Source organism: Microcaecilia unicolor, unplaced genomic scaffold, assembly GCF_901765095.1.
Source record: "Microcaecilia unicolor unplaced genomic scaffold, aMicUni1.1, whole genome shotgun sequence".
In the NCBI taxonomy this organism is placed as follows: Eukaryota; Metazoa; Chordata; class Amphibia; order Gymnophiona; family Siphonopidae; genus Microcaecilia; species Microcaecilia unicolor.
In genome coordinates this window covers 51,512-75,081 of record NW_021963258.1, presented here as the reverse complement: position 1 = coordinate 75,081, position 23,570 = coordinate 51,512, and the positions used below count along the sequence as shown (strand labels likewise).

Sequence of the window (23,570 nt, the reverse complement as noted above, 5' to 3'; positions counted from 1 at the left end):
GTATTTAAGGAGTCCTTTTACTAAGCTGCGCTAATAAATGGCCTTAGCGTATCCTAATGTGGCTCTTTCCTGCTAGTTAAGCCTATTTCTACAGCAGCCATAAAATAGGCATTTTTCAATTATACCTTTTTCTGGCTGTGCATTAATGTCAGCATTAACGCGCGGCCATTTAAAAAAATGTAGGAAGCACTAAGGGCTCCTGTGTTAATAGTGTCAGCATGCTAGGAGTGGCCTAGTGGTTAGAGTGGTGGCCTCTGGTCCTGAGGAACTGAGTTCGATTCCCACTTCAGGCACAGGCAGCTCCTTGTGACTCTGGGCAAGTCACTTAACCCTCCATTGCCCCAGGTACAAATAAGTACCTGTACATAATATGTAAGCCGCATTGAGCCTGCCATGAGAGGGAAAAGCACAGGGTACAAATGTAACAAAAAAAAATTAAAATTAGGGCCATTTTTCCTGCATTAAGCACACATTCAGTAACCTTGCAAAATTATCATTTCTATCAAACTGGGATTCTGGCTTGCTCTGAACTAATTTTATATTTAGAAAAGAACAGTTACAGTGGTAATCACTGCATAATGATGATTTTCCACAGGGCAAACAGCTCCTGATAAGCCAGAAATAATTAAGTGCCGCTCTCCGGAGAAGGAAACGTTCTCTTGTTGGTGGAAGCCTGGCTCTGATGGAGGACTGCCAACCAACTATACCCTCCTGTACAGCACAGAAAAGTAAGATGCAATGTTTTATTTATTTATTAGGATTTATTTACCGCCTTTTTGAAAGAAGTCACTCAAGGCAGTGTACAGTAAGAATAAATCAAACATAAGCAATAGACAATTACAGCAGCAAAAATATTCAAATAACAATACAAAGTATGGCGTGGAGGGGCATAATCGAACGGGGCACCCAAGTTTTCCTGGGGCCGTCCTCGCAGGATGGCTCCGTAAAGGGGTGGGGAAACCCGTATTATCGAAACAAGATGGGCATCCATCTTTCGTTTTGATAATACGGTCGGGGACGCCCAAATCTCAACATTTAGGTCGATCTTAGAGATGGTGGTCCCCGGTTTTCGGCGATAATGGAAACCGAGGACGCCCATCTCAAAAACGACCAACTCATTTGGTCGTGGAAGGAGCCAGCATTCGTAATGCACTGGTCCCCCTGACACCTGACATGCCAGGACACCAACCGGGCACCCTAGGGGGAACTGCAGTGGACTAACTTATGCACTAACTGAACGGAAAAAGCCCTTCCCTTACCGATCCCTTAGCGATTTGGAAAGGAACGGGCATGCATGAAGGAAATCGTATGCAAATGAGCTGCTTGTTGTGAGCTCATTTGCACACGATTTCCTTCCTATGGAGGGGAAGCCGGTGCAGAGCAGCCAAGCGTGTATAATAGCCGTCTACAACCTTGAAAAAACACAAGTCCAGGTGAAAATATCCAAGTGCTCGTCAGGGACGTCTTTTTTTGTTTTTTGAGTGTTAGGCACCTTCGCTATGCTTCCGTCCCTGTGACGGAGTTGAGGACGTCCAAAATGTGGATGTTTATTTGAGAAGGACATCCGTGCCTTTGCTATGCCTCTGACACCTCCTTTATTTATTTATTAACTAGCCGTTAAGCCCATAACAACTGGCTAGTTTTTTGTTTTCCTATGGCCTCCCCCCCCCCCCCCCCCCCCCGTCCACCAACCCTGCTCTCTCCCCTGCCCTCCCCCCATGTCCAGCAACCCTCCTCTCCCCCCTCCCATCCGCTCCATCCACCCGTGTCCATCAGCTGTTCTCTCCCCTACCCTCCATCCTCGGGCTCCCATCCACCGCGATTGTGACCTCCTGTGCCCTGCCATCCCCACCGCCGCCATTCCGCCGTCCCCCCCGGTGTCACCCCCTCTTTCCGCCGTCGTCATGTTGTCAGTTCTCCATCGCTGCGTCTGTTTCCCTCAGTTCCACCCCCTCCTTCCCTCCCTGCTCCCTCCTCCTCCGATTTCCACGCCCATGTCCAAGCCCTCCTCCCTATTGGGCTGTACTGCTGGTGGAGGCGGGGCTTGGACTTCTACACTCTCAGCGTTCCGAATCTACTGCGCATTTGCAGGTGAGTCGGTCACTTGCCGTTTATATGTTTGATTTGGATTTTGGATCACAAGTAGCAGCAGTGGGATTTGAACTGGCCACCTCTGGATTGCAAGACCAGTGCTCTAACCACTAGGCGACTCCTCCACTCCACTTCACTCCACTCCCTTGAAATTTGGCCATCCCTGCTGGGGGGGGGGGGGCAGTTCAGGACGTCCAAAATGTTTGAAAGAAGGACGTCCATGCCTTCACTATGCCTCTGCTGACACACACACACCTTCCCCCCCCCCCCCCCAGTATGATATTTGAGGCTGGCAAAAAAAAGTTTTTAAAGTTGTTTTTTTCAGGGTGGGAGGGGGTTAGTCACCACTGGGGGAGTCAGGGGAGGTCATCCCCGATTCCCTCCGGTGGTCATCTGGTTAGTTCGGGCACCTTTTGGAGGCTTGGTCATAACAAAAAAAGGACCAAGTAAAGTCGGCCAAGTGCTCATCAGGGACACCCTTCTTTTTTCCATTATCGCTCGAGGACGCCCATCTGTTAGGCATGCCCCAGTCCCGCGTTCGCTATGCCTTCGACACCCCCCCGGGAACTTTGGTCGTCCCTGTGACGGGAAGCAGTTGGGGACGCCCAAAATCGACTTTCAGTTATGCCGATTTGGGCGACCCTGAGAGAAGGACACCCATCTCCCGATTTGTGTCGAAAGATGGGCACCCTTCTCTTTCGAAAATAAGCCTGATAGTATACTACTTACAAGGTTAACACAATATGTAATAGAACATTTTAATAGACAGCATAGGGTATAAGCAGAGATGGAACATATAGGTAAGTGCAAGGGCGTAGCCAGACCTCAATGGGGAGGGGAACCAGAGCCCAAATTGAGGGGGGGCACATTTTGCTCCGCCCCCACCCTGCCAGCTGAAGTGTTTGTCCCGCGCTGGTCTCATATTGCCTGCCTTGCTCTGTTCTCAGTCGCGCCATGCATGCTCATTTTAATGAAACTGAGCATAAGCGATGTGTCGCACATGCTCAGTTTCAGTAAAACGAGCGTGCACAGCGTGACTGAGAAGAGCAGGGTAAGCAATGCGGTGAGACCAGCATGGGACAAATGCTTCAGCTGGCGGGGGTTGTGGAACCCCGCCAGCCAAATCAGGGACCCCAGAGCCAATTTTGGGGGCCCAGCCCCCATAGCCCAGAAGCCTTTCAGGGAGTGCATTCTAGAGTGTGGGGGCTACTCTGGAGAAGGCTCGCTTGTGGTATCACATTGTGTAATGTCTTTTGGATAGGGTGTGGTTAGGGATACCCCTTGGGAGGACCTTCGTGTCCTTGGAGGTGTACAGAGGGTCATCCTGTTCTTCATGTTCTCTGGGGGCCATTTCCTTTAAGAGCCTTGAAGAAGAGACAGTGTTTTAAATGTAGCCCTGTTATCAATGGAGTTTTTGCAAAAATGATGTGATGTGGTTTTGTGTGACTCCCGTTTCCACTCTGTGTTTCGTCGAATAGTAGCTGACTGGAGAATTGAGCATGTTTACTAAAATGCACTGAAACTCCCATGCTAACTGCTTAGCAAGGGATGGGGCGGAGACTGGATGGGTTATAGATGGAGACTGGGCATGGGCTGCACACTGCAGTTAATACACAGTAATTGTGAAGAGGAGGAGTTACAAAAATTCATTCTACTTGTGAATAACCTTAGGTGCTAATTTAAGAAATAGCACCAAAATTTAGGTGCTGGGATGATGCATGCTGACCACGAATTGTATATCGCCAGTTCTGCACAAGTGCATGGTTTGGCGCCTACTTGTAGGCATGAGCTTTTACCCCATGTCAAAGGCTGGTGTAAGTGTTTGTGCCTCCTAGTATTCTATAACATGCGCATTTATAGGCAAGCCCCTGGCCTGCCCATGCCCCTCACATAGGGTTACCATATTTTGTCCTCCAAAAAGGAGGACACATGCCCCGCCCCCTTTCACGCCCTGCCCCCTGTCACATTTTCCCCTCCCCCTGTCACATTTTCCCCTCCCCCATCACACACCCCATCACTCCCCCTCCCCGTCACCCCCCTCCCCTTACCTTACTACTGCCCTGGTGGTCTAGTGACCTCTTCGGGGCAGGAAAGAGCCCCCTCTTTCCTGTCCGGAGCGCTGCCCTGCATGCATCCTTCCTGTTCGTGATCTCGGTGCTGATTCAAAATGGCCGCCGAAGTTGAAGTCTCGCGAGGTCACTTCAACTCTCAGTGGCCATTTTGAATCGACGCCGAGATCACGAACAGGAAGGATGCATGCAGGGCAGCGCTCCGGGCAGGAAAGAGGGGGCTCTTTCCTGCCCCGAAGGCGGAAGAAGTCACTAGACCACCAGGGCAGTAGTATGTAAGGGGAGGGGAGGCTAGCAATCTGCCTGTTTGCCCGGATTTCTGAACAAACGGGCAGGCTGGCGGGCGAGCCATCATAGGACGCCCACCAGCCTGCCCGTTTGTCCAGAAAGCCGGGCAAACGGGCAGATTGGCAAAACCCGCCCGGTTGCCCGGACATGTCCTCAAAAGAGGACATGTCCGGGTAAATCTAGACATATGGTAACCCTACCCTCACACATTCATGCCCTGTTTAGCGCAGGAATGCCCCTGACATACCCCTCCTCCTCAAAAATATTTTTTAGCACCTGGATTAGTGCATGCTAATTTGGCAGTTACCACAGGATGCCAGAGCACGTCCCGCAGTGTGCCATGTTAAGCTGCTGTAGGCATGTGTTAGCACATAGCGCAGCTTAGTAAAAGAGCCCCTTGGAGAAATATGCCTCGAAGTGCAAATATATATATATTTGTCCCCATAGCTCCACGTGTTCTTCAAAACAAACTCCTTGTTTCTTAGGTAGTATCTGTCAGCAGGGGCTTCCTGTCCCTCATCTTAAACCTTTTGGGGTCCGTATTCCTTAAGCAGCATAAAATCAGAGAGCATCCAGGAATACAGCACCAGGGAGAGGCTTATGAATTTGAAGGCAAATAACACTTTTATCTGAAGAATTATTTTTGAAGAGCAGTCTAAAGCCTGAGGAATTTACAACCGACCCATCATTTTGCCGAGGGTAGCTGTACCTCTGTTGACTTCAACTGCATTAACCATTAACTGCCTCCACGCTTAGAGGTCTTCCAGTTCATTCTAAGTTAATAAATACAAATAAAACAAAACAAGAATGTATGGTGATAGCTTTTTATTGGACTAACAATACATTTTTTTTGATCAGCTTTCAGAGGTTAAAACTTCCTTCCTCCTATCCTGACCTGAGGAAGGAGGTTTTAACCTCTAAAAGCTAGTCTAAAAATTTAGAGGGTCTTTTACTAAAGATTAGCTCGCGTTATCTGCAGCAGGACCCATAGGAATAAAATGGAACCTGCTGCAGATAACTTGAGCTAACCTTTAGTAAAAGGCCCCCTTATTAAGTTAGTCCAATAAAAAGGTATCTCCTTATAGTCTGTTTTGTTTTTATTTATTATCTTTTAAAAATAGACTTACAAGGCATTCACAGTACTATCTCCAATTCGATTTGACCACTAAACATGAGGATTAAAGAACTCCAGAGTCTTTGACATACTGCTGCATTAAGGAGGTTTTTTTTATGCCAATGACGTGAACTTCAACTCAAGAATTCCCACCACTTTGAAAAAATTTTAAATGTGTAGATGGGAGGGGTTCTGAGGCTTTGTGCTCCTGCATAAATTGTCCTCCGTAGCTCTTCAAATTTGATTTGATCTGTTTGAAGTACTAATAGTCTTAATTGAGAAAGAGTATTGTTTAGAAGACGTCCAGCCTCTTTCATCCTCTATATTTTTGGAATATTATTGGCTGATATAAATTGGTGACAATTCTGCTGTGGATATGTGATAAATCACCAGTATTACTGAAGTAGATGGATTTAACACGTAGAACAGATCTTTAGAGAAGATAGTGAGGGTGGGTAAGAGGAACCCGAATTATAGCTACGTCTTGCAAGGTTCCGCGTTAGGAGTTACGGATCAAGAAAGGGATCTGGGTGTTGTCGTCGATGATACGCTGAAACCTTCTGCTCAGTGTGCTGCTGCGGCTAGGAAAGCGAATAGAATGTTGGGTGTTATTAGGAAGGGTATGGAGTCCAGGTGTGCGGATGTTATAATGCCGTTGTATCGCTCCATGGTGCGACCGCACCTGGAGTATTGTGTTCAGTACTGGTCTCCGTATCTCAAAAAAGATATAGTAGAATTGGAAAAGGTACAGCGAAGGGCGACGAAAATGATAGTGGGGATGGGACGACTTTCCTATGAAGAGAGGCTGAGAAGGCTAGGGCTTTTCAGCTTGGAGAAGAGACGGCTGAGGGGAGATATGATAGAAGTGTATAAAATAATGAGTGGAATGGATCGGGTGGATGTGAAGCGACTGTTCACGCTATCCAAAAATACTAGGACTAGAGGGCATGAGTTGAAGCTACAGTGTGGTAAATTTAAAACGAATCGGAGAAACTTTTTCTTCACCCAACGTGTAATTAGACTCTGGAATTCGTTGCTGGAGAACGTGGTACGGGCGGTTAGCTTGACGGAGTTTAAAAAGGGGTTAGATAGATTCCTAAAGGACAAGTCCATAGACCGCTATTAAATGGACTTGGAAAAATTCCGCATTTTTAGGTATAACTTGTCTGGAATGTTTTTACGTTTGGGGAGCGTGCCAGGTGCCCTTGACCTGGATTGGCCACTGTCGGTGACAGGATGCTGGGCTAGATGGACCTTTGGTCTTTCCCAGTATGGCACTACTTATGTACTTATGTACTTATGTTTTCTAAGAAAACTGAATTACAATAAGGGGGCAATTCTACACGCATCAAAGGTGCCATTTATTTATTTAGGGTCCCTTTTTTTCCAATGGCGTGCTAGCATTTGTAGCATGCGTATTAAATATGCGTGCGCTAAACACTAGAGACGCCCATGTATTCCTATGAGCGTCTCTAGCATTCAGCGTGCACTAAAAACGCTAGCACGCCTTTGTAAAAGACCCCCTTAGTTATTTATTTTGGGGGATTTATTAACCGCTTTTATGAAGAGATTCACCCAAGGTGGTGTACAGCAGGTACTGTTTAACATAAAACTTACAATTTTGTTAGCAGCATAACAATAGTAAAATGACCAAATATAATCAATGAGGAAAACTTGAAAATAGCAAATTGAGGGGCCCCTTTACTAAGTCGTGGTAGGCTGTACGCGCATGCAGCGCGCGCCAAAATGAGACTACCACCATGCCGGCACGCCCTCCTGAAGGTAATTTCAAATTTTGTTTGTGCGCTCATAACGCCTGGATGAATTATTTATTTATTTCCTCCTACGTGCGCCAGTTCTAGCGGTACTCGGCACTTGGCGCACATCAACTGGTCACAGCATGTATAGTGCATGAGCCTTTACCGCTAGATCAATGGGTGGCGTTAAGGGTTCAGGCCGGTTCTGGGCGCGCACTGGTTTCATTTTTACCACAGGCCCTTTTCCCGTCCCATTTTAAAAAAAAAACAGTTTTTGTAGATGCAGTAAAAACTGACCCGGTGTGTTTCCAATACACGCGCCTACACTACCGCAGTCCACTTTTTACTGCGGCTTAGTAAAAGGACCCCTGAAACCTAATAATAGGACTACAGGAGAACAGGATCAAAAATATGCACATTTAACAGCACTGAAATTCAAATAACAGAAATATAATAGGATGTCAGCGTAATACTAATGAAACACCTAATAAGCACGCATTATAACATTCAGATAACATAGATATGCTAATGCTTTGTACAGCTTACCATGTAGCTGAGGGGCCAAGTGCAGATATATAGATGGGTTCAAGATGGGTAGTTGATAGTTAGATGCCTATATTCACTAGGGGCTATTCTATAAAGTGACATCTAAGTGCCATAGCCTTTAACTGCAAGCAGGGCATACACATGGGCAGAGCATGGGCGGGCCATGGGCATGTCTCCCAGTTACATGCTTAGCGTATAGAATATTATAAACTATGCACGTCATTTGGCACACCCAGGTGGATCCACTTGCCATTGACATGGCATAAGCGGGTATGCCTATAGTTGAGCGAGCCAATGATGACCTTATGGTAGCATTCTACAGCAAAATCTTGGCACCACGATGTCATTATAGAATTGGCACTAACCCCCTAATTCTACAAAACTCGCTAAACATTATGCATGCAAATTTGGGTGTGTGCCCAGTTTGCACGCCCAATTTGGCTGAATATAGAGCTAATTAGCACCAATAATTGGCTTTTTAACAAGAAATTATTGGCACTAATTAAATTTAATTGAACTTTACATGTGATTTGAAAAAGGGGGTGTGGAAACGGGAGGATCATGGACGGAATGGGGGCGATCCTAAAATTAACATGCGTTGTTATAGAATAATGGGAATATGCGCTTAATGTAGGGGCATACATTTCAACCACGTTTCACCACGCCTGAATTTAGGTGTGATTCTCAGCCGTATGCGTCATTCTGTAAACCGTGCCTAAGTTCCCAGCAGTGGAGTGCCTAGACTGAGGCTCCAATGTATAGAATTGTGTCCTGAAGTGCTTTTGAGAAGTCAGTTGGAAACCGCATCCTAGAACAACGTTCACTGTTGTGCATTAAAAGGCACATTTATAGTAAGCGTTCTGTTATTTTCAAAAACGCCTCTCTTAGCTAGTGTCTAAGTCATACTTTAAACAGAATGATAGAATGTTGAATTTCTTTCCTAGCATCAGTCCCTGAAAAATGCTGTTTCACTGCCATTTATTTCCTCATACCAAGTGCTTCTTTTGCAAACAGTGAAAAAGACTGAGGCTTCAGACTCCCAGCACTGGTTCTAATTGAGCTGGGAAATAAAGCAGAAACCTCCAAGCCCCCTCTCCACCCCACTGCAGCCCACAAAAAAACCTTCCATGGTCAGAGCTAAATGCTGTACCATCCTTGGTATATACAATCTCACTGTTAATATACTGAGGAAGAAGCAATGTAGACCTTTGTATATATCAGTTACTTTCGTTCCTACTGTAATTCATTTTCTTTCCTTATTTTATTTCAGGCACCCAGAAATTATGGAATGCCCAGACTACAAAACATCTGGTCCAAACTCATGTTATTTTGATAAAAAGCACACATCCTTATGGACAATTTATACCATTGTGGTGAATGCAACTAATGAAAAGGGGAGTAATGCCTCCAACCCCAAATTCGTGGATGTGACTTACATAAGTAAGTAAAAGATGCAGCACTTAAACCTCCAGATTCTATGTATGGCACCCAAAACTGGGCACCAAGCCAAGATGCGTGCCCAACAAAATTGGCTAATGAGAAAATTAATGCCAATAATTAGGAGCTAATTGGCACCAATTTGAATTTGCGCACACATCTTGATATGCACTATTCTATAACAATGTGCGCCAAATCCCATAGTGGGAGAAGAACAGTCTGATTCCTACACAAAGGCAATCGTTTATTGAAATATATAATTGACTCGACGCAGTCCTGCATTTTGGAGCAAGAGGCGCCTGCTTCAGGAGTCAAAATAATTCTGCAAACAATCATTTTTTAAATAATTTTAATAAATTATTACATAAAAATGCAACCATACAGATGAAACTCACATAATCAGTATATCTAGACATCAGAAATAACACTAAACATCTATTTAAAAATTAACATTTAAAAGAATGGACAATGTAAAGAAAGAGTATTAACAATGTAAAAAGGTAACATAATAAATAATGTAAATATATCCCACACCTTAAAATCGTATACATAAAAGACGTACAATATGAATAATAAACAATTAGAGATAAAAACAATCATACATTATGGTTACACTCAACATTGATTCATTATACACCAAAATCCCATAGTTAGAGGCTCCACTTATAAACGAGAAGACCTTGAGGGGTGGAATTACTTATTCCAGGGTTCCTAACTATTTGATACTCACTTTTGCCACAATAGCCCTTACAAAGAATTACTTTAGCTTCCAAGGGAATTTTTTATCAGCAAGTCAAAGGCACCACCTTGGGCGCATTGATAGTGCCCAATTTAGAAAATCTCTATGTTGCCTCTTTCAAGACCACCTTTTTGGAGAACTATCCATTTAAGCAAGAAATGTTTTTTTGTATTATAGAACGGGCCCTTAGAATGCCTCCAACTCTTTTTTTTTCATGGATTAATACTAGGGATACCAATCTCAGATTCAAGATGTCCTACTATCAAGAAGAAATTAATTTTTTGACATATTAATTAAAAAGGTAGACAACACTTTTGAGACATCCATTTCAAAGTGTAATACCCAATGGAAATGGGTATTACTAAAGTGGTAGATTTTTCTAGAGCCCTGGGGGAAGGGAGGTCCTTGCTTGAAGGCTAGAGTGGTAAGATGTCCCGAGGAAGGAGGCCCAGCCCATAAGGAGTGGTTTTGAAACAGAATACAGGAGAAAAGAGTAGCCCTTGTAGAGAATGACAAGGGGGGAGGAGTTACAAAGGGGATAAGGGTTGGAATTATGACCATAAGGTGGTCTTTGGTTGCCTGAGGGTCCCCTGCCAAGAGACCAGGAGGAGAAAAGGGGAATCCTAAGTGAGGAGTGTGACCACTGGCTGTAAAGGAAAGTTGCAGCTTCTTAAAGTGGCAGCCAGGAGATTGTTGTGTGTGCTACAGGTGTGCAGAGGAGAGACCCAGCCCAAGAGCAGGGGATTAGAGCCAGGGAGAGCTTGGTCCAGAGACCAGGGGGATCTAGAGAGGTGTCACCGTTGTCAGAAGGTCAGACCAGAGGAGGGTCTGAACCCACAGAGTTAGGAGTCTGTACAGAAAAGAGAGGAGAAGCAGGGGGAAGAACACTGTCCAAGGGATAGGAACAGGAGAACTGTATATATTTACATATTTCCTGTTGGGAACTTGCCCTTGTAAATAACCCGAGGAGAGAAGTAACAAAAGAGTTCCCCTAAGGAACAACAAGAGAATTGGAACAGAGTTTGTGTTTACCTGGAGTTGAATCACAAAAGACTGTTTGATGTTGCTGCCGTTGCAAAGTTGGAAAATAAAAGTTTGAGTTCTTGCATAGACTGTGGATTACAGTGTGTCTTTGGGGACCGAGAGGAGAGTGAACTGATCCCCGAGAACATGAGTGTCTCCCAGACTCCCGGATCTCTATTCCAGACCATTGACCTATTCCCAAGCTCGACTGCATGCATGCTGGAACTGATGAGTGAGAGGAGAGTGTTTGCAGAATTGTTTTGACTTCTGAAGCAGGCACCTCTTGCAGTAAAACGCAGAACTGCGTCGAGTCAATTATATATTTCAGTAAACAATTGCCCATGTGTTGGAATCAGATTGGTCTTCCCCCATTCTTTTGTGGTTTTTTTTTGTTTGGTTTGCGCATTGGGGGTGTTCTTCTTCTTTTTTCCTCTATTGTGTTCCTAAAATTTGCGCGCAGTGTTATAGTATACCGGGGATGTGTGTCCAATTTGGGCACTGGGAATTAAACCTGGTTTCAGCAGGCATAAGTCCTGCCACTCAAATTTGGATGCTGAAATCAGCACTCAATGCTATTTTTGTAGAATGGTATTGAGTGCCAATTTTGTGTTGCATCGGGGGTTACTAGGTAGAGAGGGTGAAAATAAGTGCTAACATTCCTTAATCTTGAAGAATTTTCTGAAGAGAAAAGCTTTAAGGTGCTTACAAAATCCTACGTAATGACTCCTGCATCTTAGGTCTTTACAAAGAGAGTTCCACTATTTGGTACTGATGTATGAGAACCCTGTTGAGTAAACTGACTTGTATACAAGTTTCTGACCATTTGGATAGAGTACGGTCAGATAATATTTTGCTCTTATGTTCGCATTTTTTAATGGTAACTTGATGAGGTCCCTCATATAGTGTGGGGCTGTGCCAAAGAGGATTCGATAGACCATAGTGCACGGCTTGAATGTTATCTGTGCCCTAATGGGGAGCCAGTGCAATGCTTGCATCAGCTAAGTTAGTTACCACAACTTCCATCAAAAGATTCCATTGTATGAAACAATGCTCTCTTAAGATTTGTTTTAGGGGTCCTTTTACCAAGCTGTGGGAAAAGTTGGCCTTAGCGCGCTCTTGCGTAAGTTTTTCCCATGCACTAAGGCCATTTTTCCTGCAGCCAGAAAAAGGCCTATTTTCTGTATTAATGGCCGTGCACTAATGTTAGATACAGACTACAAAAATAATGAGGCAAAGAATCAAAAAAATGCTTAACCATAAAAATACTAAAAAGATTCTTCATATTCTTATCTGTAAGTAATGAAAGTAATAGTAATGGACAGGGAGGAAGAAGCCTCAAGGAGCTCCCAGCTAAGAGCAGGCTTTCGTCATCATTGGCAAAAAAACCTCTCTGATAGCTTTACTTGCAAATAATGAAGTTTAAACGGACAAAAATCTTGTCAAAAATGTCAGCTATATACTTTACATTTATCAGCAATACTAGAGACATCTGAAACAGAACAAGCTAAACCTTCAACTTTAATAGCCAATTTGGCTTTAACACCTACATAAGTACATAAGTAATGCCACACTAGGAAAAGACCAAGGGTCCATTGAGCCCAGCATCCTGTCCACGACAGCGGCCAATCCAGGCCAAGGGCACCTGGCAAGCTTCTCAAAGCATGGCTTTTTAGATTGTTCTTCAGAAATAAGGACAAATTATTTCTCGGACTAAAAATCAATATGTTTCCTGATGTCTCGAAAGAGACACAAAAAAGGAGAAAGCAATTTTTACTTTTGAAACCAGCAGTTCCAATTGGGAGGAATATTCCATTTATGATTCCCTTGTAAATGTATAGTGCGGTATATAATATGATAAAATATGTGTTTACGGACCCCTCGCATTTGACAACCTTCATAGCCTCCAAAAGTCCAACTGGAGTCTAATATTAAAATGTCTGTCTTGTACTAGGTAATAATTGCCTAAATGAGCTTTGTTGCTAATTTTCCTTTTGAATGCCTCTATATTGCTTCTTGGATCCAATTATTGTGGATTTGAGCGCCAAACCTTCATAGCTTTATAATGTATATGTATTATCTTTAGTGATATTATTTCTTGTAACCAATTTGGAAGTCTATAACGCTTTTCTGTTTCACGTGTTTAACCTTGAAAGAATAATCTTGACTGTAAAATGAAAAACTTAGAAATAAAAAAATAAAAAATGTCAGCTATAAATACTTGAGAAGAAATCTGCCAAAAGACGGAGAACTGAAGACGCCCCACGGTTAAAGAAACAATACAACAAAAAAAGTGGGAGAGCGACCAAGGATACCAAAGACTGGAAGATGTATGTTGGCAAAGAAGTTTATTGAAGTATGAAGACTTCATACTTCAATAAACTTCTTTACCAACATACATCTTCCAGTCTTTGGTATCCTTGGTCGCTCTCCCACTTTTGTTGTTGTATAGCTATAAATACTTAACTGTATAGTCTTAGTTTTGTAGTCTGTTTCCTCCAGTTGTACCAAAAATCAGACTGTGACCTGATTTTGGTACAACTGGAGGAAAGAGACTATATAGCTAAGTATATATAGCTGACATTTTTGACAAGTTTGTGTCTGTTTACATTATTTGCAAGTAAAGTTATCAGGGAGGTTTTTTGCCAATGATGATGAAGCCCTGCTCTTTTTTTTATTATTATTTATAATTATTTTATAATACTTTTTACAAGCCATACACTTGTTAAACAGAAACACAGCAGAAGCTAACATATAAATGAAGAAAACATCATATCACAAAATTAAAGTCACACATTAACTGGGAAGCGTGGCCAAATGATAGGAGATTTATCATAGGTAACTTCAAATATATTAAAGGCCACGTGTGAAACCTCACCTATATTACAATTTCCAACATTATTTTAACTTTTTTAAATCAAGAAAAGCTTTTAGTTGCTCAGGTGAATAAAATATATACTTCGTCTCTCCAAATCGAATCAAACATTTACATGGGTAGGCAATGAAAAAGTTCCCCCGACTTTCAATATTTTCTGTTTCATAACCAAAAAATTGTTTTTCCGTTCTTGCGTCGGTTTGGTAACATCCAGATAAATCCAAATTTTTCCTCTTCCAAAAAATTCTTTTGAATGTTTAAAGTAAAGTCTTAAAATAGCATTAAGATCTTGTTCAAACACAAAAGACACTAAGAGCGTGGCTCTCTCTGTAGCGTTTTCTATAGATTACTCCAAAATGGCAGATATATTATTCACATCAATGTTTATTTCTTCCCCACCTCTAGCTTCTCCTTCATTCTTTCCTGGACTTTTGGGCAAATAAAAAATCTTGTTGATAGGAGGAATAGCGTCCTGTGAAATTTTCAAATTTTCAAGCAGATATCTTCTGAATAAATCCATAGGCCAAGTCCCAGGAACTTTAGGGAAGTTCAAGAGGTGGAGACGCCTATTAAAATTCTCTATCTGCTCAATCTCTTTATGTAGAGCCAATTTATCTTTAACCGTAGTAAAGTTAAAGTCTTGAAGCTGTTTCACTTCATTTTGAATTTGTTTAAACCGGGTGGAAAGATCTTCCTTCACTGATTCCACTGTCTTAACCAAATCCTCAAATTTAAGATGCAAAGCAGATACCTCACCTGAGGATTTCTGAAGAGCAGAGTCCATCTTGTTGAGCATTAACCAGATCTTTCCGAGATTTACCTCCGTTGATGTATCTGAGACTCCGGTTATCCCTCGGGCCTCACTTTCCAGGCTCCTTTGCTGCGACACTGGAGCCTCGCCAGAGAGCTCACACGCTACACTTCCGGAAACGTGTAGGCTGTCTTCCAGCGAAGCAGCTAATGCCGGACACGGGGGAATGTTGGAAGCTGAGGGGGGAGATAAAGATGTTTCTTGTCCCAGCAGAGGTTCCACTCCTCCGATTTCCTCCGCATGAAGCCCTGCTCTTTCAGCCGTTAGCTGGGAGCTTCTTGAGGCTTTTTTCTCCCTGTCCATTATTATTACTTCCATTGCTTACAGATAAGAATATAAACAACCTTTTCAGTATTTTTTATGGTCATGCAGTAATGTTGCCAGTAGCACGCGGCCATTAACAAAAATTAGCATGTGAGCTCTTACTGCCAATCATTTTTCGACGGTAAGGGCTCAAGCGCTAATCCTGCGCTAATCAGAGTGTGGTAATATAGATGAGCTGACTGATTAGTGTTGAAACGTTCACTCTGCATCCCTGACAAGCCCCCTCCACAGAAAAATCTAAAAATTATTTTGCTCGCGGTTTGTTCACACCAATTCCAAAACTACCACAGGATGCTAGACATGTCCTGCAGTAAACTCTTTTAAGCTGCGTTAGGCAATGTTAGTGCCTACCACCTTAGTAAAAGGGCCCCTTAGTCTGCTGGTTGTTAGTTTTGTGGAGTATCTTCTTGTTTTATTGTTGTTTGAAAGGTCAACCAACCATCCACGCCACCCATGATTTCATAAGCTTATCATATCCCCTCTCAGCTGTCTCTTCTAAGCTGACCCAGTGCTACTGGAAACACTAACAGTATACTGCAGTTCTGTATGCCTTATGCATGTGAAAAACAAAATTCATAAATAAAAAGTAATAAAGAAATGCTCTTTTTATTTTGGCAGTTGAACCTTACCCTCCAACAAATGTATCACTAACAGTAGAGAAAACCCATCTATTGGTGAAATGGCTTCCACCTTCAATGGCTGATATCAAATATGGCTGGTTAACGCTTGTGTATGAGTTGCGGCTGAAAGCTGAGAAAGCCCAGGAATGGGTGGTAAGCACTAAAAACTGTTGTTTGTGTCACTTTTTTCTTTTTCTATCGTCAAGTTGGGTGCCTGATTCTAAAGCAGAACTCCATATTTCATTAGACTGATTTTCAAAGCTATGTGTCACTGGGCAGCCAACACATAACTCCTCTATTCATAGAATTTCAAAAATTATTTGGAGACTGTCAAGCCATTTAAATCGCATGGAGGTCGCAAAGCAGTTCTGGTGGCAAAAAGATGTACAGTGGATTCGATCAGATCCGCTCACCTTGATGCTATGGTGGAACCATATTCATATGAATTGCTGAATATGGAACATTTATCTGTGGACACTAGATCGAGACAAGTGTGTAAGAAGTTCCTGTGTACCTGGTTGGCCTATTTAGCTACCTTGTCCACAAGGGTGCGTTCAGCACTCCTTAATACCTTAGAGGTTTAATAGTGCTTGTTTATTCTGCATAGAGTGTCCACCATTTTTGCATATGATGGAGCTTGTTTCTGTTTCTGATGGCTGTGTGTGTGAGGGGGGGGGGGACTTTGGGGGGAAGAGTTTAGAGGTTAGGCTGGGGGGGGTTGGATGGGTATTTTGATGTTTGCTATATCTTGTGTTTTTTCTTTTTATGTTTTCTTCTGTATCTTGAAATTAATAAAGACGGGGGCAGACCACTCGGGCAAATGGGCAATGCTCAAGGGCCCAGAGGCTGTAGGGGACCCAGAGAATCTGCCCGGTTGCCTGCCACTGCTGCAGCACATTGGAGCCCTCCCTGGTCCTACCTTGAAGGGCTTGGTGATCTAGTGGCCTCTGCTTTAGAATCCCACTCTTTCCTGACTGCTGCCGCTCTGCCGTGTTTTAAAAATGGCTGCCAAGACTGCCGAGAACCGCAAGACTACCACGGTAAGTCTCTGCAGCCATTTTGAAAAACATGGCAGCGGCGCCACTGCCATGCAGAGTAGTGGCAACAGGCAGGAAAGAATAGGATTCTTTCTTGCCCCCAAAGAAGCTGCTAGACCACCAGGCCCTTCAAGGTAGGATCGGAGAGGGCGGTGGTGGTGCATGAGGGGGGCAGCGGCAGCGCAGCAGTGGAGCGTGGGCAGTGGAACTTTACTGCCCAGGGGCCCCAACCACTGTCAGTTCGCCCCTGAATAAAGATATTTACCTTTAAATCACATGGAGGGCAGTTCTATAACAAGGTGCCTAAAACGAGGTGCTGGATTGTACCTGGTAGGAGCCTGTTCTATAAAGGAACATAGGCACCAGCTTTCCTCTATAAAGTAAAGCTGTAAGCACTTACACCAGCCACAGAGCTGCAGATATGTGCATAACTTAGTTTTCTATAAGTTACATTCATGAGTTTGAGCCCCACCCATGTGTATATCCCTTGTGCAAATACATACTATGTTAGTTAAACTGGTGCTACAAAACAGCAGCTAGGCAGAATTTGACAGTTACTTGTGTATGTACACACATACATTTATTTATTTAGATTTTGCTCACACCTTTTTCAGTAGTAGCTCAACATGAGTTACAGTCAGGTACACTGGCTATTTCTCTGTTGCAGGAGGGCTCACAATCTAAGTTTGTACCTGAGGCAAAGAAGGGTTAAGTGACTTGGCCAAGATCACAAGGAGCAGCAGTGGGATTTGAACCAGCCACCTCTGGATTGTAAGACTGGTGCTCTAACCACTAGGCCACTCCTCCACTCCACTCCACATGTACAAATTCCATGATTTTAAACATTTGTGCATGTAATTGGTGCATAAATGTTAGTACCCTCTTAATACTATCCATATAAGAGTGGGCTGGTTAGGAGAGGAGCAAAGATGGCTGTAAAAATTATCCAGATACTGACGATATTCAGCCTATTCGGACAAGTGATCTGTTTGTTTAGGCCTAAGCTAAATGGACAGTGCCTGCATGGTCACTGTTTAATAGGTATATTCAAGTCCACTACCTTTATGGACAGTCACACTAAAAAAGCAGATTGAATTAAGCACAGTGCTTAGCTTTGTCCGATGACCCTGCTGGCTTAAAATTTACCCCATTAGGAATACATTAAAGATTTCCACACTGATATTCAGGGCTGTTTAACTGGCCAGGAACGGCTTCTGGCTGGTTAAATAGTGTTTTGCAGGCTGATAATATTCATTGGGAGATAGCCGGTTATCTCCATTAAATATTCACAGTCAGCGCCGAAAAGTTAACCGCTATGTTGCGCGATAACCGGCAATATTCAGCACTGACTGTCTAAGTTTAGCAGGCAAATCAGACAGCATAAATAGCAGTCCTATCTTTGCCCACTATTAACTTAACCGGCCAGCACAGAATATTGGCTTAGCGCCAGACAAAAAAAAAAGGGATATTCAGTGCTGGTCACCAGAAACAGCCCGGCATTGAATATCCGGGGTCGGTGCTGCTGACCGCGACATTTATGCGGGCTGCCTCCTGTCGGCTGAATATCGGGCCCTTTCTTTTTAGGAGTGGAACCCTCCAGTAAGTTCTAGTCAAGTTAGTCATTTTAGTCTGTAACAGTAAAAATGGTAAAAGAGGCTAATGGGGCTTGTAGACTACGCAATGTCTGAAGGCATGAACTTTCAAGGACATGAGTCTACTTGTATCTGAGAAAATTAAGTCTTGTCTTCAAAAGTCCATGCCTCAATAGATTGGTCAGTTTATAAGGTGGCACCAGCCAGTTTCCATCTTTGGGACTGGCTATACTAGGATGGACATTAAAAATGATCGAGATCTGAAAACATGAGAGAAACAAAATGGAAAGCTGAGCACAAAAAGAACTGGTGAAACATAGCTGCTAATTTCCATATCAAAGGATGCACTGAATAATACTGATGATCATGCAGGGGATAATGATGATGATGAAAGTAGAAAGGGAGGGACAGGCAGTCGTCACCAAGACAGAAACATAGTGCTAAGTGTAGACAGAGAAGGTAATTAAGGATTAATAGGGGGAAGGACAAGGAGTGTACGGTAGTGGATGTATGGAGGTCCTGGAACATCAGAGGCCCAAAGTTTAGGGGTTGTATTCCAGTGGCATAGCCAAGGATGGGCCACTCACCCACTTTGGGCTCAGGCCCACCCAGTAGCAGCACACCTATGATGTGGCTGGCAGGGATTCCCAAGCCCCACCAACTGAAAACTCCCCAAAACGGTCCCTCCTGCATACCTTGTAAATAGCAGATCTTTGCCTGCAGCAAGCAGCGACTAATACATACTACTCGCACCGGCCCCACAGCCTTCCCTCTGACGTATTCCCACTTATGTGGAAACAGGAAGTTGCCTCAGTGGGAAGGCTGTGGGCAAATGTGAGCAGTGTGTATTAGTTGCTGCTTGCTCCTGGTGAAAATCTACTATTTAAAAGGTATGCAGGAGAGGGGGAATGTTTGAGAGACCATATGACATTCAGGTGAGAGGAGAGACCAATTCACCTGTGGGACAGAGCAGGGCAGGGCCACCGAGAGGGGGGACGGGGGGACTTAATTCCCCGGGCCCGGGCCTTCAAGGGGGGCCCGGCGCCGGGGTCAGGCCGCAGGCTCTGCAGTTCCCGGTCTCACCTGCCTGCCTCCTCGGCTCCAGGCCCCCTGCATTCGAAGCGGCAGTCACAGATTGCCTCCCTTCGGGCCTTCCCTCCCTGTGTCCCGCCCTTGCGAAAACCGAAATTTACATCAGACGAGGGTGGGACACAAGGAGGGAAGGCCAGAAGAGAGGCGATCTGGGACTGCTGCCTTGAATGCAGGGGGCCCGGAGCCGTGGAGGTAGGCAGATGAGACCGCAGACTGCAGCGGCAGAGGGAGCGGCGGGGGGGGGGGGGGGGCGGCAGCGGCGGGGTAGCAGAGGCGGGGCAGCCTTGCCCCGGGCCTGGCCTAGTCTCTCGGCGGCCCTGGAGCAGGGTTCTTCTGCCCACCCATCTTGGGCCCAAACCCACCCAAAATTGGGTGTCTGGCTACGCCCATGATGCCTTCCCTGCCTGATGTGGACCACTAACTCTAGAAAAGCCACAACCTGATGAGAAAATGGTAAATGTGGGGCAAAGATGCCTTTTGAAATGCCTGGGCCCTCATACCACAGACATTTATTGAGCTAATCTTCCTCATCTTTTTTTCTCTCCCTCTCTTGTAGATATTAGCATAGGGAGAAAGAGCAAGTGAACACTACTGTCTTCTCGCAGGGCATACTTTCATTCTAAACAAGAAGAATGTTTACTTAGTCAGTCTTGACTGCTACCACTAGGTCTCGTCCTTCTCCTACTCACTTTTGTCACCAAGCTGAACCAGATTTGAACCTGTGACTTAGAGGTGAAAAACATTTTTTACCCAAGTGCCATTTTTTACCCAAGTGCCAGACTGAGTTATCAAGAACACGTAACCGTTTTTTGTGGCTCTATACTGTGGGAAAAGTGAGGAAATACTAATGCAGGGTTTCTTCTTGTTCAATCAAATATAAGTGTTTTCAGTTTTCTATTTTATTCCTCCTCTTCTAGACCCATTCTGCCGGACAGCAAACACAGTTCAATGTCTTAAGTTTACATCCAGGTGAAACCTATGTGGTTCAGGTTCGCTGCAAACCAGACCATGGATTTTGGAGTCAGTGGAGCCCAGAGACCTATATCCAGATTCCGAACAGTAAGTAAACAATCAAGCTTATCTGATTTTGAAGTCAATGGCTCCATAAAGTTCAAATGTGAAATATTATTGATATTTTTGTAAATAGAGATTTTTGATACCTCAGATACCCCTAATTTCTATAAATGGCAACTAATGTTGCGCATGCAAATCAGCACACATAGCCAATTTGTGTGCACAAATTAATTGTTTAACAAGCTAATCAGTGCCGATAATGGGCTTCTATCAAGCAATTATCGGCATTAATTAGCACTAATTTCAATTTATGCACGCAACTTTCTAAGCATATTCCTTAAAGTGAGGCGCGTAAATTCAAAAGCGGGTGTGGCCATGGGAGGGGCATGGGTGGGTTATAGGCATTCCTGAAAATTATAGTCACTGTTACAGAATATGCCCGATCTGCATCTAAATAAGACATGAGCATTTACAGCAGGTTTTAGTTGGTATAATTGGCTGTGCTTAAATTTTAGTCACGGGGTGGCCGCTACACAAATTCTATAAACCGTGCCTAACTTTTTCGGCACCAATTTATTTTGTGCCATATATAGAATATGGCCCGTAACCTGTATACTTTCCATAGATTTTTCATGACAGACATTTTGACTAGAAATTTCAAATATAACTTACAAATCCTATTCTTTTCGTAAACTCATTTATGTCTGTCCTGATCTGAGCTTAAGTCTGTAGGTTTCACAAAACATCCCTCAAACACTTTAAAATAAGTGTTCCAAGATTTTCATTCTGGTCTCTGGAACAGAACAGAAACAGAGAAGGTGATAGGAAAAAAATCATCTAGTCCAAGTTGTTCTGAATGCTAACTGTTATATAAAAAAAAATATTCAGCACAAAATGATACTTCTCACAGCTTGTGAAAGGACAGTGTGTGAGTCTGGACTGCTATTTTATTTTATTGGAATTAACTCATGTCCTTTCAGTTGCAGTTCAGGATAAATGATAGATATTTCCACTGTTCCATCGACTGCCTTGAGTGGGTCAGACCAAAGGTCAATCTAGCCATATCCTGTTTCCAGCAGTGGTCAATTCAGGTCAGAAGCTGCTGGCAGGATCCCAAAAAGCAGATACGTTCCACGCTACCTACCCTCTGATCTACCTTGTTAATAACTGTTTATTAACAAGAGGGCATTTCCTCCTTTTTTAAACTCATCTACAAGAGCTGTTTTTACAGCATCCTGCAGCAGTGGATTCCAGAGCATAATAAGGCTTTGAATGAAAAATATATTTTTTATGATTTTCGCAAGATGCTAATTGGTGTGTACCCGAGGACCAGCATGTTAAGTGATTTCCTGAAGGACACAGGGAACATCAGTGGGATTTGGATCTTGTGTCCTGTAGGTAAACCCTGCTTTACTCATAGAAAAGGGCTTTTCTAGAATCGCCCCACGGTATGCACATGTAAAAGTACTTGTGGAGGGGCATTTTCAAAAGATCATCCAAGTCAGAAATGGGACATCCTGCTCATACTGTCCAAAAAAAAAATGTCCATTTCACAGCCATTTTTGAACATGAAAAAGGTCGGAATTTCCTGTTCAAAAATATGTGAGAAGGACGTTCTTGCACTGAAAACATCTAACATGAACAGCCATTTTGCAAAATGAAATGCCCAAAATATGAATGCCAAAAAAGCAGGCACAAAAACCTCTGTCTGGTATCATTTGTACAAAAATGGCCACACAGACATCCCTACAGAGTAGAGGGGCAGCCTAGTAGTCAGTGCAGTGAACTTAGGACCCAGGTACAAATCCCAACTTAATTCCTTTATATGTTCTTGTGAGCCATCCAGGAACAGATAAAAACCTACTACACCTGAAGCTACACCACTACAATACCTATCACACTTGCAGGTGTCTTATAAATTCAGATACAGTAAACATTTCTATGTTCCAAGAGGGCTCACATATTTGTACAGAAATAAAAGAGTTAAAGTGGGATTTACACCTTCGTTCTGTTGTTCAAAGTCCACTGCACTGACCATTAGGCTACTCCTTATACTTGCTTGCTGCTGTGTTAGGAATGGCCATAATACCTGAAGCTGTCATAGAGCTTGATATCCACTGTCACTTTCACTTCGTAGGGGGATGGGAGGGGGTCAGTAACCACTGGGAAATGAAGGAGGGGTCATGCCTTCATCCTACCAGTGGTCAGCTGCTCAATCAGGGCACCTTTTTGTATCCTGGATGTGATTGAAATAGGTCTAGATAAAAACTTACTTCTTTGTTGCTTTGGACATTTCTTCTTGTTCCATTATCGCTGAAAGACGTCCTGATTTTGGGCCCGCCGTAGTTCCACCCAAAACATGCCTCCAACATGCCCCCTTTCTATTTGAACAAACTGCAGTGTAAAATATCTAAATTCTGCCTTTCAAAAACCGTGATTGGGATATTTTTGGCCATTTTGAGATATCCATCTGCTACTCCTGAAGGAATTCCGCACTACTGTGCAATGTAGAATTTGCGCAGAATACCCCCCCCCCCTATAAAACCACCCACCCACACATATACACACACACAGACTGTGCAGAATTCTGCCTTTCCCGTGTAGAATTCTGTGCAGTCTGCCTTTGCAGGCACAGTAGCACAGATACATACAGAAGGAAAGTGACTCCCTGACTCCCTCCCTCCACACTCACCAGTCCAGAGGAGGAGCTGCACACAGTCAAAGGTCGGGCTGCTTCCTCCTCTGCTGCTGCATTTCCTTTAAGCCCTGTGGCTGTATGAGGCCTGCATGGCTCAAAGGAACAGTCAGGTCTGGGGTGGCAAAGAGGGGGGCTGGAGTGTGAATCAGGGGCGTATCTGCGTGGGGCCACAGGGGCCTGGGCCCCCGCAGATTTCGCCCTGGACCCCCCTACTGCTGCCGTGGGTATCTTTGCTGGCGGGGGACCCCAACCCCCACCAGCCGAGGTCCGCTTCCTCCTGCCGCTGCGAGGTTTTTTAAGTTCATCGGGATTCGTCCTCCGTCACTCTGTGCTGCTGTTCAAAGAAGCTGCTAGCTGAATGCAGTTTTGGACTGAGTCTGACGTCACTGCTGCACGTTGTACATGAGTCTGACGTCCTGCACGTACAACGTGCAGCAGCGACGTCA

The 23,570-nt window shown here is 43.9% G+C and overlaps 1 protein-coding gene across 1 annotated transcript in view; it reads left to right on the top strand.

The window, feature by feature from the left end:
* The window catches only part of LOC115459120 (prolactin receptor-like), a 40,446-nt gene that overhangs the window by 5,475 nt on the left and 11,401 nt on the right, over nt 1-23,570 (top strand). The window contains exons 2-5 of the mRNA XM_030188989.1: nt 596-728; nt 9,136-9,305; nt 15,690-15,844; nt 20,330-20,471. Coding sequence (XP_030044849.1) covers nt 596-728; nt 9,136-9,305; nt 15,690-15,844; nt 20,330-20,471 — 600 coding nt within the window. The remainder of the gene's footprint in view (nt 1-595; nt 729-9,135; nt 9,306-15,689; nt 15,845-20,329; nt 20,472-23,570) is intronic.